Consider the following 15,679-nt stretch of genomic DNA (forward strand, 5'->3'; position numbering starts at 1 on the left):
CTGTAGAGACCGCTCTTCAGGGAGGATCGCAGCACTGCTCAGGGGGTTGATGACCTCTGCTATGGTGAAAGAAGCTGATATTCAGATGAAATGTGTTTTGGCTCATGGATTTGTTTATGTGCGCTATTTAAAACTGGTTCATGCCATTAGGGATCTGCCTATTTCAAAATAAAATGATAGTGGTAAGGACAAAAATCTTAATCACTAATGATGTAATGTTGGGTTTTCACTCAGACAAAATGCATGAAATATACGTTCAATATTTTAAAGACATACAATATTTTTGTATTTTGAAATATTGATCACATATAACAGATATACTGCATTCTCACAGAGGCAATTCCCATCCGACAGAGAATGCTTTTTTCCCTTCAGCTATCTCAGAGTACTCTGGATTTCTAGAAAGAGGGTTATGGTTAATTTACTTGGGGAAGGTGAAGCAGGTCTGACGGTATTAAGCCTCAAGGGCTGTGGATCATTCTCCACACTTCAGAAGCTATCATTGTATGGATTCAGTGGACCATTCCTTATAGTAGTCTCAGTCAATCAACTTTGTTTTCACTTCTGGCTGTGGTATTTATTTACTTTTAGCCCATTCGATGCATTTCTGGAATCTCAACAGATTATGAAATAAACAGACCAAAGAATGGGGAAAAAAAGTTGTTTGCAAAAGTCTCATCTCTACCCCTCTATATACAGAGTCCATTTTCGTTTTATTACAGTATGAAAAGAGACCTGCAGGCCTAAAGATGGCTCGGACCCTTTGATGGGCCTATTTGCTTTTTTTTTTCCTCTTCTTCTCTCCCCTCATCTCCATTATGGCCCTGAACTTTAAAAGCTCCAGTTGAAACTCAAAGCTATGGCTCCGAATGTAAAGAAGCTCCCTCAATTTGCAGAGCAAATGGAGTGCCTTACAGTGCACAATGTAGTTCTCTACTATGTCAAGAACACCTCTAGAAGTTTGGAAATAGCTTAGTTCTGACTGGTTTGGTGCATGCTGATTTGGCTCTTTCTTCTTTTTTGGTTTACAGGAGGGATTTTTGAACAGACAGACGGGCCGGTCCCACTCGTCAGTGCAGAAGAGCTGGCTTTTAAATTTGCTGTTAATAACATCAACAGAAACAGGACATTATTGCCAAACACAACATTAACATATGACATCCAGAGGATTAATATCTATGACAGCTTTGAGGCCTCAAGGAAAGGTGAGTGACGTTTGTCCGACTGTGCTTTGGCTGTCAGGAATGGTCAGATTTGGAGCATGAATAGCACCACCGCTCTCATCACACAAACACTTTACTTCATGCACTGACACTGCTTCTGTTTTCTGTATGTGATGACTAAATAACTAGAACTTGTGGATAGTTGATCATGATTTCTGATGCATTTTTTCAGCCAAACCAATTTTTAATCTTAGCTATTATAACTAAACTGTCTGTGTTACTGTACAGTTAAAACAAGATCTTTAAAAAAAAAAAGAAATGAAATATGGAATATTTTATTAAAAATGTAATTAGGTCTGTCATTATTGCTTGATTCAACTTAATTGCTGAATAATTATTTTTAAAAATACTTTCGTGATGAAATGATGGTCATGATTAGTTGCAATTGTAATTTTGTTTTTGCAATTATATGTTTGCAAAAAAAGCCTTTAAAAAACTTCCCATTTTTTCCTTTTCCAGCAAAATATTTTAGAATTTTCAAAAAAAGCTTGATATAGTTTGATATTGTTCAGTTCACTCAATTTTTTATCATTGGGCCTTGTTTAAAACTTTTCTCAAAACAGAATTTCTCAAACAGGCATCAATAAATAGTAGATAACTCGATTACTAACATAACAGATAGTGGCAGCCCTAAATGCAGTATTTCTTGTAATGTTTCTTGCTTGCTTACTTGCAAGCATCACATTACAAGTTATAAATTATAAACTCCACTCAAACACAAGGTATTTAAGGTTTCTTAAAATCTTAACCTAACCTTTGCTCTTGCCAGCTTGTGACCAGCTGTCTTTAGGTGTAGTGGCCATATTTGGGCCATCTCATAGCTCCTCGTCAAATGCAGTGCAGTCGATCTGCAATGCGCTGGAGGTACCACACATCCAGGTGCGGTGGAAACATCACCCCATGGACAACAGAGACACATTTTATGCCAACTTGTACCCAGACTACTCCTCTCTCAGCTACGCTATCCTGGACCTGGTACAGTTCCTCAAGTGGAAAACAGCCACTGTGGTGTATGATGACAGCACTGGTGAGACATAATGCCTTTTTTTTTGAATATGTGACCATATGTGATACATTTTCAGAGTTAACCTTTGCATTTCACATGGCTTTTAAATTACATACAGTCAAACACAAATTATATTTAATTTTTCTTGTTGGCCCTGTTTATTAGAATTTCTATTGCTGCAAATTTCAGATTTCAGTGCAATTAACTCGCTATTGAAAGACATAATGTTACATTTGTTTCCGTTTACAGGTCTGATCAGACTGCAGGAGCTGATCATGGCCCCATCTAGATACAACATTAGGCTGAAGATCCGCCAGCTCCCTCTGGACACCACTGATACTCGTCCGCTGCTGAAGGAGATGAAGAGGAGCCGAGAGTTCCGCATCATCTTTGACTGCAGCCACATCATGGCAGCCCAGATACTCAAACAAGTCAGTTAGCATGTATTATACATATTTTTTATATTTTTTTACATTTTAAGAATTTAAGAGTCAAAAGTCTAGAGCTGAAGCGCTTTTTTCAAATAAGGAAGAATTAAGATTTAGAATGAGGATTTTTAATATAAGAACAAATGAACAAAAGGTCTAGTGAGGTTAAAGGGTGTCTTTGATTATTATTTAAAATTAAAGGATCCATATCCCACGTTCGTCAAGGTCCTCTTGTAATGTTTATATGATTTTTCTATACCAGAATTAATCTTACAGGACTATATGAAGCATCAACTTTACATGATATGGACCGTTTAAGTGTTTACTATTTCAGCATGAAGACAAGATCTAAGATCTAGTTAAGCTGAACATTTTCTTTTAATGTGGTACGATTAAGATTTAGCAGCTGTTGGAAGACTTTTTGAACAGATACTTCTCAGCCCTTGAACTAACACTCAGATGAAGCATGTATCATGTAGTTAGACGGTGATCCAGGTAAGAGGCTTAATAGTGCACCTGTCTTTTAAGCTACTGCTTCTTCCCTGAAAGTTTTCAAAGTATCTTTACTCACAGCATTCTACTGTTATTTTTGTGAGTTTAAACCCCCTGCAGTTATTTTCTAGGTCAAAATGAAGGCCTTATTACTTCATATTTGAACTTATGAACAAGTGGTTTATATAGCCCCAGTCCACTAAACAGACTGATTCCTTCGGTCACCTGTCTGTAGCCTGTCTTGAGCCTGCCTTTCTCTGTCAACTTCTTCTGAACTTCTGTTGCTACATGAATTCCCCTTTAGGCGACAAGGAAATGGGAAATGTGACAGGGCAGGAAGTCTGTTGAAGTTGACTGCAGGCCAAATCCCAGATGACTTTAAAAAGCAGTGCAATACCTGTGTGTATGGGGGTGGTGGTGGCTGAAGGAATTAGAAGGGACACATACAAGTAAATATTACAGGAGCTGGTAAACTGGGATAGAGTAGATGGCTCATGACTTCTCTATAGTCTGTGAATGGCAGTGTTTTATGGTGAAGTGGTAGGTATGAATGGGGAGACTTTGTGTAGACTTTAATACTGACTGGTAGAGTAGAATAGAGCGAGACAGGTCTGAAAAAAGGCACATTCAATGGATTGCTTAACCTTGGGTTTTCTTCACAACAGATGGTATAATTAAACAGGAAATATAGCCACCCTGGGAAATGCAGGCATTTCAATGGAGATTGAGTGAGTGAAGCGGTGGGGAGTGGATGTGGAGGATGAATAAAATGATCACTCTCTTTGATTAAGGGCCCTTATCGCTGTAGGAAAGGTAGCCATATGACATTTGCTATTGTGATCCACTGAAAGGACCGACAGAGATGTGAATGACGGTCAGGTTAGATTTGTCATCTGTTTTTGCCTCTGTCCTGTTGACTGAGCATAGTATTAGATACAAAGACAAGCAGTTTGGTCAATATGGCTATAGAGTCCTGTGGTTTCTCCCTATCCCTCTGTTGTAAATATGTTCTGTTTTCTTTTGCATTGTTTGTGTTTGCAGTCATATTGATTGTAAATTGAGATGCTGACCTTTTCATTTTCTTGCATTTTCCTCTCCCCCCCCTCCCTCTTTCTTCTCCTCCTCCCTCTCCTCCCTTTTACTCCCCATATGCTGCTACAAGGCCCAGATGATGGGAATGATGACAGAGTACTACCACTACATCTTCACTACTCTGGTAATGTACCACACTTGTTCAAGCAAATTGAATCTCATTTATTTTCATCCTGCTCTCTTTTTTCTTTTTTTGATGAATAGCTTTTAATTGCCAATAGGCGTTGGATCTACTCCATAATATCAATTTCATCTGGCAAAACAGCAGGGTAATGGACTATCCAGTATCCCAGTGTAAACAACCCCCCCCCCAGCTCAAGTCAACAAAAGTCTTTGAAAAGCTTCTACAAAGACAACAGATAGTCAATTGATTAGGTAGAAATCCTTAAGCTAATAACTTAGCGTTTGAATGACCTTTAAATTCAAACCCTCCTGACTGTTTACAGTGATACCCCGACTTGCGTCTCTAAATGCCAGGTTTGCCTCTCCTGTGCGCATTTTGAGTGGCCTTTAATGCCTCTGATGTATCAAACTGCAAAGCAGGGATACTTATCAGTATCTTATCATACCCTCCTTAAGGCTGGATTATTGTCCAACGCAGTCTGAATACAAATGATCCCAGTATTTGTGTTAAAATTTAGACTACTAGGCAGTTACAATTTATTGCGAACAATCCAGGCTGATTTCTAGGTCAGTCAGTCAACTTCAGTACCTGATTTCAATTTTTCCTCTCATTTAATTACTTAATCAGTTGTAATCAGTTTGCAATCAGTCATAACTATTTATTTCTGGAGCCCAAATTGTGTCACTCACTTCAAAACATGAGATGGCTTTAAAATCACTGGAAGTGGTTGGCAGTAAATACTCATACCTGATTATGCAAGTAAACACTGGAATTATTTATATGTCATGTTCTTGATGCGTCTCTTTTTTTTCTGTTTGATCATGAATTAGTTGTCTTAGATGAGTGAGTTGATTACAGCTCTGTTGTTGATATCTCACTGGTCTTATGTAACATTTAATATATCCATCAGATTGAAACAGTGGTAGTGGTGAATGTGAGTACAGTGTTTAGCACCGAGACAGTACAAACATCAATAATACTGTTAGGTACTGAAAAGGCACTGGAGCAAAGTTCAGTTTCAAACTCTGCAATGAGGATACTACATGATGGGTTTGCTTGCACTCCCCCCCTGTACTACAGTATCAGATTTCAGCCATCTCCTTCAGCTAATCATTTTCAATGAGATCATGAACAACAGAGCTAAATCATAGCAGCATGTATAATAAAACAGAGGTTCCTATCTATCTCAAAGACAAATAATAGCTCTGAATCAAAAGAGGAAGTCAAAGAATTACTCAGTGGTATGGCTTCACACTGGGCTCCTTAAGCCATCATAGCTATTACCATTCAGCATGAACTCAGTCAGAGATACTGGGTGGGGTTGCACAGTAGTTGAAAGTATGAAAAAGTTCCTAAACTGCATGCATTTAGAGCCTTTCAGCGGTAAACTGGTGACTCTAATACACTGTAAGTTACTGTAAGTTAATTCCTTTATCAGTTTTTAAACACATCACAGTGATTTTTGAGCTATTCTCCTGTTTTAAATCAGAAAACTTGACCATGACATCAAATAAATATCAATGTTAAAGGGTTGATAGTCTACATACTTTTTAGGTTATAAGGCATCACATTTGACATCATTTGACATCACAAAAACAATTCAAAAGGGACTGTTTTTGTAGTAGTACCTACATTAGGGCTATATGGTTTGGGGAATGAATAGTACCTTTCTGAAACATTTTTTGATATGTTTATATTGTTTATATACTTCATTAACCTCTTATTTTTCAAAAAATGATAAAGGCCATTTAAAGAAGGGACAATTAATAAAAAAAAATAACCACACTGAGCTTTGTTTTTAAGCACTGAAAATTAGATAATAAAATGTTGCATTTTCCATGGTTTTACAGTGTATAAGACAAACAGCACTCAACCACTCAACAGAGGTGAGTTTCTAAAAGTGCTGCAGAACCACAAAGATCATTCTGAAATTATAGAGCGAGTGTCACTTTGAACACTCTGATTTGTACAGTTGCTTTGATTCTGATGTGCTTTTGTGAAACTAAGCCCAGGTGGATTATATTCTGAAAGCACAATGGAAGGACAGATAAAATCTACAGAGCTGGTAGAATATGATGGAAAAGTACAGCAAACTCACCACTGTTAACACTAGGTCTCCAGTGGACACTGTGCAGTGCAAGTAGGTATTCATTTATCAACAACTGCTTCACAGTATGTGTTTTAGAAAACAGTAGGAAAAAGGAAAATGCTTAAAAAAGAGTTAGAAAGGAAGAGATGATTCTACATCAGTATAAATCCAGAACAAAACAGGCACTTTTTCCTCAGAACACCATTTCACATATTGATATACTGTATGCCTAGATAACAGCACAGAATCAAGGTCTGTCAGAGCCCTGGCACAGTAAATTCACTGACATGAAGAAGGATCACCTAACACTCTCCTCACAATGCGGGTGCGAGTTTGGACACCGACTTCATCCCTCAAGCTCAGCTGCGTGACAATAGCATTGTTCTGCTGTGTATGAGTCTGTGTTTACTGCAGTAAATCACTCATACACCACAACACGGGAGAACTGCTATGTAATACTTTGTCAAGTGCATTGTGTTTGAGCACAAGACAGGGTTTTGTTTATTTATTTGTTTGTTTTTTGTGATAAGTAAATGAACACATGAATGATGCACATAAATAATATGTATTCATTTTATATGTATTCGAGCGTGAGCCTGTAACACTAGGATGTTAGAGACTGAGTACAAGAACAAAAACAAACAAATGCTTAGCACAGGAGCAGAGTGTTCACACACAGGTAGTAATATATCTCCCTCAACATTCACTTACGATTTCAGTCACATTCTGGAGTTTATTTCCTAAACAGATACTGTATAAGGTGATAAAAGAGTATATTATTCCTATTATAACAGAGTTGCACTGCAGTGAAATTTGCTTTTAATGTTTCTATTTTATCATCTGAGAGGAGGGAGCTTCTGACTTAGCAGAGCATGAAAAGTCAACACTTTTGTGTATTGTGGGGGTAATAGCTTCTCTTTCTTCTTTAAAATGATCCAACTTTTTCACCTCTGCCCTCAAGAGATCTTTCAACTAGAGGTGAGATGAGTGTTGCGGCTTCGTTCTCTAAAAGAAATGGGGTTTCCACATCTGCATAGATGTAAATAAGATTTTCCATTTAAGTTTATTTAATGCACTTGTGTAACATGTATATATATATATATATATATATATATACATACAGTACTGTGTGAAAGTTTTAGATTTGTTAATATCATGAATTACATCATGAGCACAATTTAATGATGCTGAGCTTCCTCAAGGAGAGTTTTGAAAATGGTTAAACAAACACACTAACATTCATAAAATTACTATTTTACACACACACACACACACACACACACACACACACACACACACACACACACACACACACACACCATGGTATACAAAAAAACTGAACACCCCTTGGACAAATTACACATTTTGTTTATGTGTAATTAGTTAAGTTAGAAGTTAAGATGTCCTATAGGAAAAACAGTTAATTTTAGTGTACAGTTTTTATTTATTAACAATGTGAAACATATTGGAAAGTTTAACATGTTGGAAATAATTAAAATAATAAACATGAAATAGAAAATATGCTATAACTTTTGTATGGGCCATTTTATGTTTTTCCCCCAAAATGTTAAATTCAGCAAATAAGCAATAATTGTGCATTAAAATATGCAGAAGTGTGTTCTCCATAGGTTATGTGCTAACATAATGTCAGTCCCAGAATTTTGATACACACTTCAATAACCTTTGAATAGCTACGCCAGTTTGCACTGAAGTCCCCGTAATTAGTGAATAATAAGCATTATTTTGTAATAAGCCTGGGATTTAAGGGTTTAATTTATTTTCGCACTACATAGAATTTGACCTTTTGAAACTTTTGCATACAATTGTATTTGTAACAATTCAGAAGATAAAAAGGTTTGAAAAGTATAACAGCTGACTCAGACTGCACTTTGTCATACATTTATTATTCTTTCTCTCTTATTGGTGATATTAATTATAATATAGCAGTGATGTCGCTTGTATGTGTAAAGTCCTCACTAATCAATGTATATAATGACAAATAAGTAAACAAATGAATGAATGAATGAATGAATGAATGAATGAATGAATGAATGAATGAACGAATGAATGAAAGTCTTCTAGGCATCTGAGAATATGATATGTAAAGCCATTTATCTGGGCATTTAACCAATTCCAAAGCACTCCTCAAAAAGGTGTAGTATTACAGTTACCATCCAATACCTGCTTCAGCTAAACAGTCCATCATGTACTTAAATCAGATTCACTGCTGATGTGCAGCAAGAAGTCTAAAAACAACAAAAAACAAGGCATTTGTGTAACATTGTACTATATTATGTCTGTTTGTGTTTATTCTAATGTCATATAGTGTTTTAATGCCAAAAACCCACTTATTGTGTTAAATAGTGCTACACAATTTTTTTGACTGCCTAAGACTTTTGCACAGTAATGCATCTCAGGTCATTAGCACTTATATCTAACTTAAACAAATGTACAACCTGCCATTGTAGTGTAAAACTATTCTAACATTTTATTACATTATTTTCATATTTTGTTATGTTGTGTTCATTATTAATCTGTAAAAAAAAAGTAAAAGGAAACTGAATTCTGGAGTTACTAGTGACCTGTGGTAAGCATTTAAGGCTTAGGAAAGAAAACAGCTAGGATGCCGTTTATCTCCCTTCCTGAAATTCATCATGACATTTTTTTAAGAAGAAGTCTTCAAGGTAGCGGATAATAAAGAGCAGTTTAATTTTCTGTTGCTAGGGGGCAAGCATTTTTCCAGCATGGGTCTTTTACGCTCTTGTTCCTTCAGTTCAAAACCCACGGGGTGTTAATGAAATTGTCTCTTATGTCCTACCAAATGTCTGTGCCCCCCTCGGCTTATTCAAGCCCCACATGTGTCAGTCTGTTTGGAACTTTCTACAAGCAGCAGAGTCGATATTCTTGGAACAGCATAAATGGACAGATCCTATTCTTTTGCATTAAGATTAGCCTTAGACAAATTCTAACTTTATTTGGCAATGTTTTTCATAGAAGCAGTAGGTCAAAATCATATTCTTTCTATCAAATCTCAAAATTCATATCATAACTTATTTCTCTGTTTTTGCCTCACGGCAGCTGTCATTTACATTATGTGAATATTTCATGACTAAATGGCTCAAAATGATGTGGAATAGATTCTTGTTACATCAGTGTACATTAAATTATTTTTTTCATTCTCCTATAAAGTTCTCCAGTGACGTGCAAGGTTAAGTGAGGTTGCTACAGGACTTACATTTGACCTCATGACCTCTGGATTCAGAATCATTAACACCTCATCATAACTCTGCGTTTCCACACTAGCGCTTTCGTTTTTAGAGGTTTAGTCTCACATCGGTGCTTTGCTATGTGAAATTCCGATCCTTTATTCACACCATGACAAAGGCATTGAAATCCATAGACACTGTGATCCATTTCAGTGACGGGCCTGTATTCAGTATCAGGTGGCCGCTTATGGTTGGGTGCGCAGAACGGGAGCAATGAACACAGGATTATTGAAGGAATAACCGTTTCAATCGGCCATTGAGGGGATGACTGCTGGCTTGCTGTGTCTGAAATCACACTCTGGTGTGTGTGTGCATCCCACAATCCCTCATCCTCTGTACCCAGTCAGCCTGGAAATACAGCATTATCCTCCCTGTCTTTTATTTTCTCGCTGTATATATGTATTTTTCCTCTTGCCTGTATCTCCTCTTTTTATTATGAGACAAAGAGACAAGCAGCCTCTCTCCCTCCAGCTTGGCTCAATTCAAGTCTGGTTAAATAATCTCTTTCTCTTTCTGTCTCTCTTCTCTCATCTTCCCTCTTTCTTCTTTTTCTCTGTCTTTGCCTTCCTATTTCTTTTTCACTTCTTTGTTTTCCTTGCTTGCTCTTTGTCTTGTTTCTCGCTCTACTGTCTCTTATTGTCTTGCTCGCTCTTTCTTCTTTCTCTTAAAACTGTAAGGGGGTCTAAATCTTTTATGCCAAGAGCTCTTGTTGAATTTATGAATGCCTAATAATGTTGGATGATGTAATTTATGGTATGTATATGGTTCATTCTACCTAATCAGTTAAAAGAGTTGAAAACAAATATTGGGCTTTGAGTGACCCTGTACCTTAATAGTGTTTATCCATTAAAATAATGATTGAAAATGACAACATTAGCAAAACTTTACCAAATGTTTCAGTTGTAACTGTTTTAATAGTAACAATTTTAGTTCATTTTGAGCAGGACTCACGAAACAAATGCTAAGAACTTGCAGACAACTTGTGTTTTGGTAGTGACAATTCTTAAGATTGTACTCTGATTTCAGACTTTGGGATATATGTACTTCAGAATAGTGGGATCTACAGTAATTGCCATGAGGTACAAGACTGCAGTCTCATTTCCTCCTTTAAAATGCAGGGGTGTGGGAGCTCTGCCTATGACCTTGCGTTTCACTAGTGACATGAAAATGTGGGACACCACTTTTGATTTTTTTTAGTTAAAAACAAATCTGACTTTACATTAAAAAATCAATCAATATTTAAAGACAATTTTGAAATAAATACAAAAGAATACGAGTATTAATTTTAGAAGTTGAAATTTAAGGATTAGTTTTTGAGCCACTTCCTAACAAAACATACCCTATACATTATGATTTTATACATATTGTGTGTATTACTAGCTCAGGTAAGGCCCTTTACAGAACTAGAAGTTCTGTTTAGAACCATTTCTTTTTTGAAGTGGTTCTTTGCATGGTGAAATGTTCTTCAGATTGATGGAGAATGTGTTGGATATAAGCGTAACATTGTAACAGTAGCACCAAAAAGAGTTTCTCTATACAGAACAATTTTCAAACAGGTTCTGCATAACCATATACAACACATTCTCGCTTAGTCTGAAGAAGAATTTCACCTTGCAAAGAACCTTTTAAGCATGTAAATGGTTCTGTGTAGAGCCACTGTCCTTCTTAAAGAACACTTAAAGTACCATCTTTTAAAGAGAGTAGATTATGTATGAATATCTAAAGTCTTTTTTTAATACTTGTGATATTATTTATGTAGTTTTTTTTAAATTATGCTGCAGTCAAATTGTTCTAGGAAGGAATTTTCTCTCTCTCTCTTTTCAGGACCTCATGGCTATCAATCTAGAGCCATATCGTTTCTGTGGGGTTAATTTGACCGGCTTCCGCATCTTGAATGTGGACAATCCTCAGGTGGCCTCCATCGTAGAGAAATGGTCCACAGAGAAGCAGATCCCTCCAAAACCAGACTCTGGTCTGCTGGAAGGAATCATGACGGTATGCTTCATTTTCTGTCTACACTCTTCCATCTCCTTCCACCTTAAAAACTATGCCGAGTGAAAACACAGGAAGAAGAGTCCGTTAATGAACATTTCCTTTTGGATTCAGTTTGATTCTTAGATTTGGACTACATTCTGCTTCTTGTTTGTTTTGAGAAAGAATATCATCTGTGAGAGAAAGATTAGTTTCCTTTATTAAAAATGATTAACATGGTAATGGAAGATGTAACAGTACTCTAATGCTGTTGGGTTGCAGGAACTGTAGATTTCCGATCTCGTCTTCTAGATTTATTAAGCAGAGCTTATTACTTGGCAATGAAACCCCTCAGATCACTGCAGTTCAAATCCAGTAATTACATCCTGTGCCTGATACCAATAGAGAAGCTCTGTCTAGTTAACCCTTTGAAGTCGTTACTACTTTCTTTTTGCTGTTATTCAAATGTAATTGTGATTATATATTTAGTTACATTGTGAACTATTCAATTAATTATAATACATATATATACATTCTTTATTAACGGATGTGAGTCTGTACAAGTGTCAAGAAATCTCAAAAATGCGGCAGGACATTTAAGAGTAGCTATTAGATATTTTTTCTTTAATTGCTGGTTATTTTCCACGTTTATTCACAGTCAAAATAGATTTTCAGGTATTTTAATCAAGCTTATGCTTAGGTAAAAGACATATGGACCAAAAGAAAAGTTCTCTTGAAAATTTCAGACATTAATGGGTTATTATTGATTTGCACTATGCTCTTGTGGTCACAGTGCTAACTGTATCTTCTAAAGGCTTAATTTTAAAGTAATGCAAATATTGTAGGATTGAGGCTTTTAAATTCAAGCTGAACTCAGGATAAATATTTTATTATGAGTTGTATGGCTTCACTGTTTGTTTATTTCTTACAATATTTTAAATTCTCCCACACAGGCCTAGTTGTCTCTTAAACGCAACACTTTTTTTAAGAAGGTACTGCCCTTTTTGTGAACAGAACAAGTGCTTTAATTGCTCCAGAACTACTGTAAGTCTGCTTACTACAAACATGAAGGTAGCTTGCCTTTAATGTCTTTTTTGCTCAACTGGATGGCTCCATAGCCATATTTACAAAGAGCTCAGTGCACGGGAGGGAGTCGCGTAAATAATTTAGCAACTTCTTGAACCATGTTGTTTCGCAGGGAGTGAAAAAAACACCGCCTGATGTGTGTGGAGCTGCAGGGCCCAGCTGTGTTGAGAGACGAGCGCATCCCAGAACCGTGTTCTCTGCCTTTTTTTCCTCTACTCCTGTCTTGCATGCTTTTTGATGCACCTCTGCTAATGGTGCAGAAAAGCGGGGCCGGTTGGCTGCCCATCAGACAGGGTGGCTGTTGCTGGGGCCCATGCTCCAGCACGGCTGCTGCTGCTGTCAGCTGAAATAATGTCCCCCTTTATTCCAGACAGATGCTGCTCTGACGTATGATGCGGTCCACATCGTGTCCGTCTCCTACCAGCACGCACCGCAGATGACAGTCAACTCGCTGCAGTGCCACCGCCACAAGCCCTGGAGGTTCGGCGGGCGCTTCATGAGTTTCATTAAGGAGGTAATGAGTACAGCCAGGGGCCACGCTGCTGCTGCAGCACGCTCCCTGTTCCGCTGGGATCTGCATTCAGATATCTGCCTGAGATAAGATACGTAGATGAAATTTAGAGGAAATTGCTCAGCGTGACTCCGTATCTCTTTCCGTAGTGTTTAAAATAAGCTTTTCTTATACATAGAAAGTGACTGTTTTCTCTGCATTTCAGACTTGCTATGTAACCAGTAAGACCATGTAGGTGATCTGACAATGTTATGCTCAATACTATGTGTTTCTTTTTTTTTATTATTATTATTATTATTATTATTATTATTATTTTATTTATTTATTTTTTTTCCATTTGAATGATTTGGACAATGATGAATTGTCCAAAATCAATTAATTAGATTTTGGACAAAATGAAACAGAATGTATTATAACATGCTAGATTATGGCGAGAGATGACAACACAGATATGCACATATGACCAACACAACGACTACTGATGTCCACCCTGCTGTTTCTGGTCTCTCTCATGCTGGATGAAATTTACACAAATTAGCTCAGCGTCGACCACTCATTGTTAATATGAGTTGTGGATACTGCTTGTATCATGCTCATAGTCAAGCTATTTAGTCTACATAATACAAGGCAATGATAGATAGATAGATAGATAGATAGATAGATAGATAGATAGATAGATAGATAGATAGATAGATAGATAGATAGATAGATAGATAGATAGATAGACTGTACAGTAATAGTAATAAGGGTGTAAACGATATAACAAGAAGAATAAATATAAAAGATCCTATCTACTGGCATATATACAAATAGAAAAATACAACAATCTGTAATAAGATCTATAACCTGAGATGAAAGGCAAAAAGACTGTATGAGGAGGTACAGGTAATGGCATATAATGACCATACTGAATGAATAAATATGTGCAGATATTGGTACCAAAAGAGTTAGCAAATACAACTTCTGCTTGTGTTTTAGCAACACGCCCACAAAGCAGCCAATAGTTGGTGAGAGAAGCCATTCACTTCTCTCTAAAATGAAGCGTTAACTTAAACAATACACAGTTACTGCAGAACATATTAAGGGTGCTGAAAGGGCTGCAGCCCCATTCCCCCTCCTAGATTTTAGGACTGTTTACTGTTTAACTGCAACTGCTAAAACAAAAGCAGTACAACAAAAGGAAAGAACTTTATAATATCTTGAGCACAGTAAATACTAATGTGTGCTTTTTGTAGAATAGAATTTGAATTTTATCTATTATTTTTTATGAATTATCTTTAATGCTAGTGCCTCTGTCTCTGATGTTGTAGAATTGTTCATATGTTAAAAGCTAACCTTTAAACAGACGATAACCTGTAACACACACAAAATAAAACTTTCAATGAAGAGAACTGATGAAAAATGAGAAAAAACTATGAAGAATGAGGGGTGCATCAGTCCCCACAGTAGTCCTATTGTATTTTAAATAGCACTACTGAATCTGTTTCCTTTTGGACTGTAACATCACAATTCTTCAAGACATTTTTTGAATTTTTAACATTTCATCATTATGGGTGTAATAGTGAAACTTAACACAGTGGCTACTGTGTTATCTTGGGGCTAATATGTTAGCTTATGGCTAGAGCATTAGATCCGGACACTGTAAAGTACAGATGTTGTTTATAATATTGTCCTTATAGTAATGTTTAATGTTCTAATAAACTGAATATGCAACCATTAACATGTAAACAGACTGAACATTATTATAAGGCATATTTCCAGCCACTCTTATATTTTTTGCATTGAATTGAGACATCACTATATCATATCAGATCAAATTCTGAATTGTGTATATTGTTACACTCCTAATCATGATATCCAGTTTTTCCGAGGTTTGATAAATTGGAACAAACGAAAAAGAGCCAAGAGTGCCACATATAAAAATACTGTCAACAAAATATGTTGAGTTCAGTGATTTTTAATTTTTTTCAATGATTCACATACTGCACTGAACTAAATTCAAGTAAACTCCTTCCTTAAATCTAATAACTAGTGACTTTTTTTCTGTGGACAAAAAAAAAACATATAGAGCAGCTGAACTTGACTGATTTCAACTAGACCTTTTTTTCTCACCTTAAATCCAAATGCTAAACTCACGCAGCACGTACATCAGTGCTTGTGTGTCCCACTTTCCACATGAACTCATTGCTGTGCATTCAGCTCACAAGTACGAATGGCATAATCAGCTCCTATTTCAGCTCACAAGAGAGTCTGTGATTGTGACTCATAATAGGCAGATTAGAGTTGTAGAACACAGCTCTGTGCAGAGAAGAAGAGAAAAAGAGGGCCACAGAGTCAGCATGGAGAAAGAGTTATATCAGAGTCAGAATAGACATCCCAAAACAAGGGCAG

At 36.6% G+C, this 15,679-nt stretch overlaps 1 protein-coding gene across 1 annotated transcript in view; it reads left to right on the forward strand.

The window, feature by feature from the left end:
• The window catches only part of LOC108433587 (glutamate receptor ionotropic, kainate 3), a 126,689-nt gene that overhangs the window by 57,915 nt on the left and 53,095 nt on the right, over positions 1-15,679 (forward strand). Inside the window, exons 2-7 of the mRNA XM_037537028.1 lie at positions 1,032-1,205; positions 1,993-2,250; positions 2,479-2,660; positions 4,312-4,365; positions 11,545-11,715; positions 13,148-13,291. Coding sequence (XP_037392925.1) covers positions 1,032-1,205; positions 1,993-2,250; positions 2,479-2,660; positions 4,312-4,365; positions 11,545-11,715; positions 13,148-13,291 — 983 coding nt within the window. The remainder of the gene's footprint in view (positions 1-1,031; positions 1,206-1,992; positions 2,251-2,478; positions 2,661-4,311; positions 4,366-11,544; positions 11,716-13,147; positions 13,292-15,679) is intronic.

The sequence above is a fragment of the Pygocentrus nattereri genome, chromosome 3 (assembly GCF_015220715.1).
Source record: "Pygocentrus nattereri isolate fPygNat1 chromosome 3, fPygNat1.pri, whole genome shotgun sequence".
Lineage (NCBI taxonomy): Eukaryota > Metazoa > Chordata > Actinopteri > Characiformes > Serrasalmidae > Pygocentrus > Pygocentrus nattereri.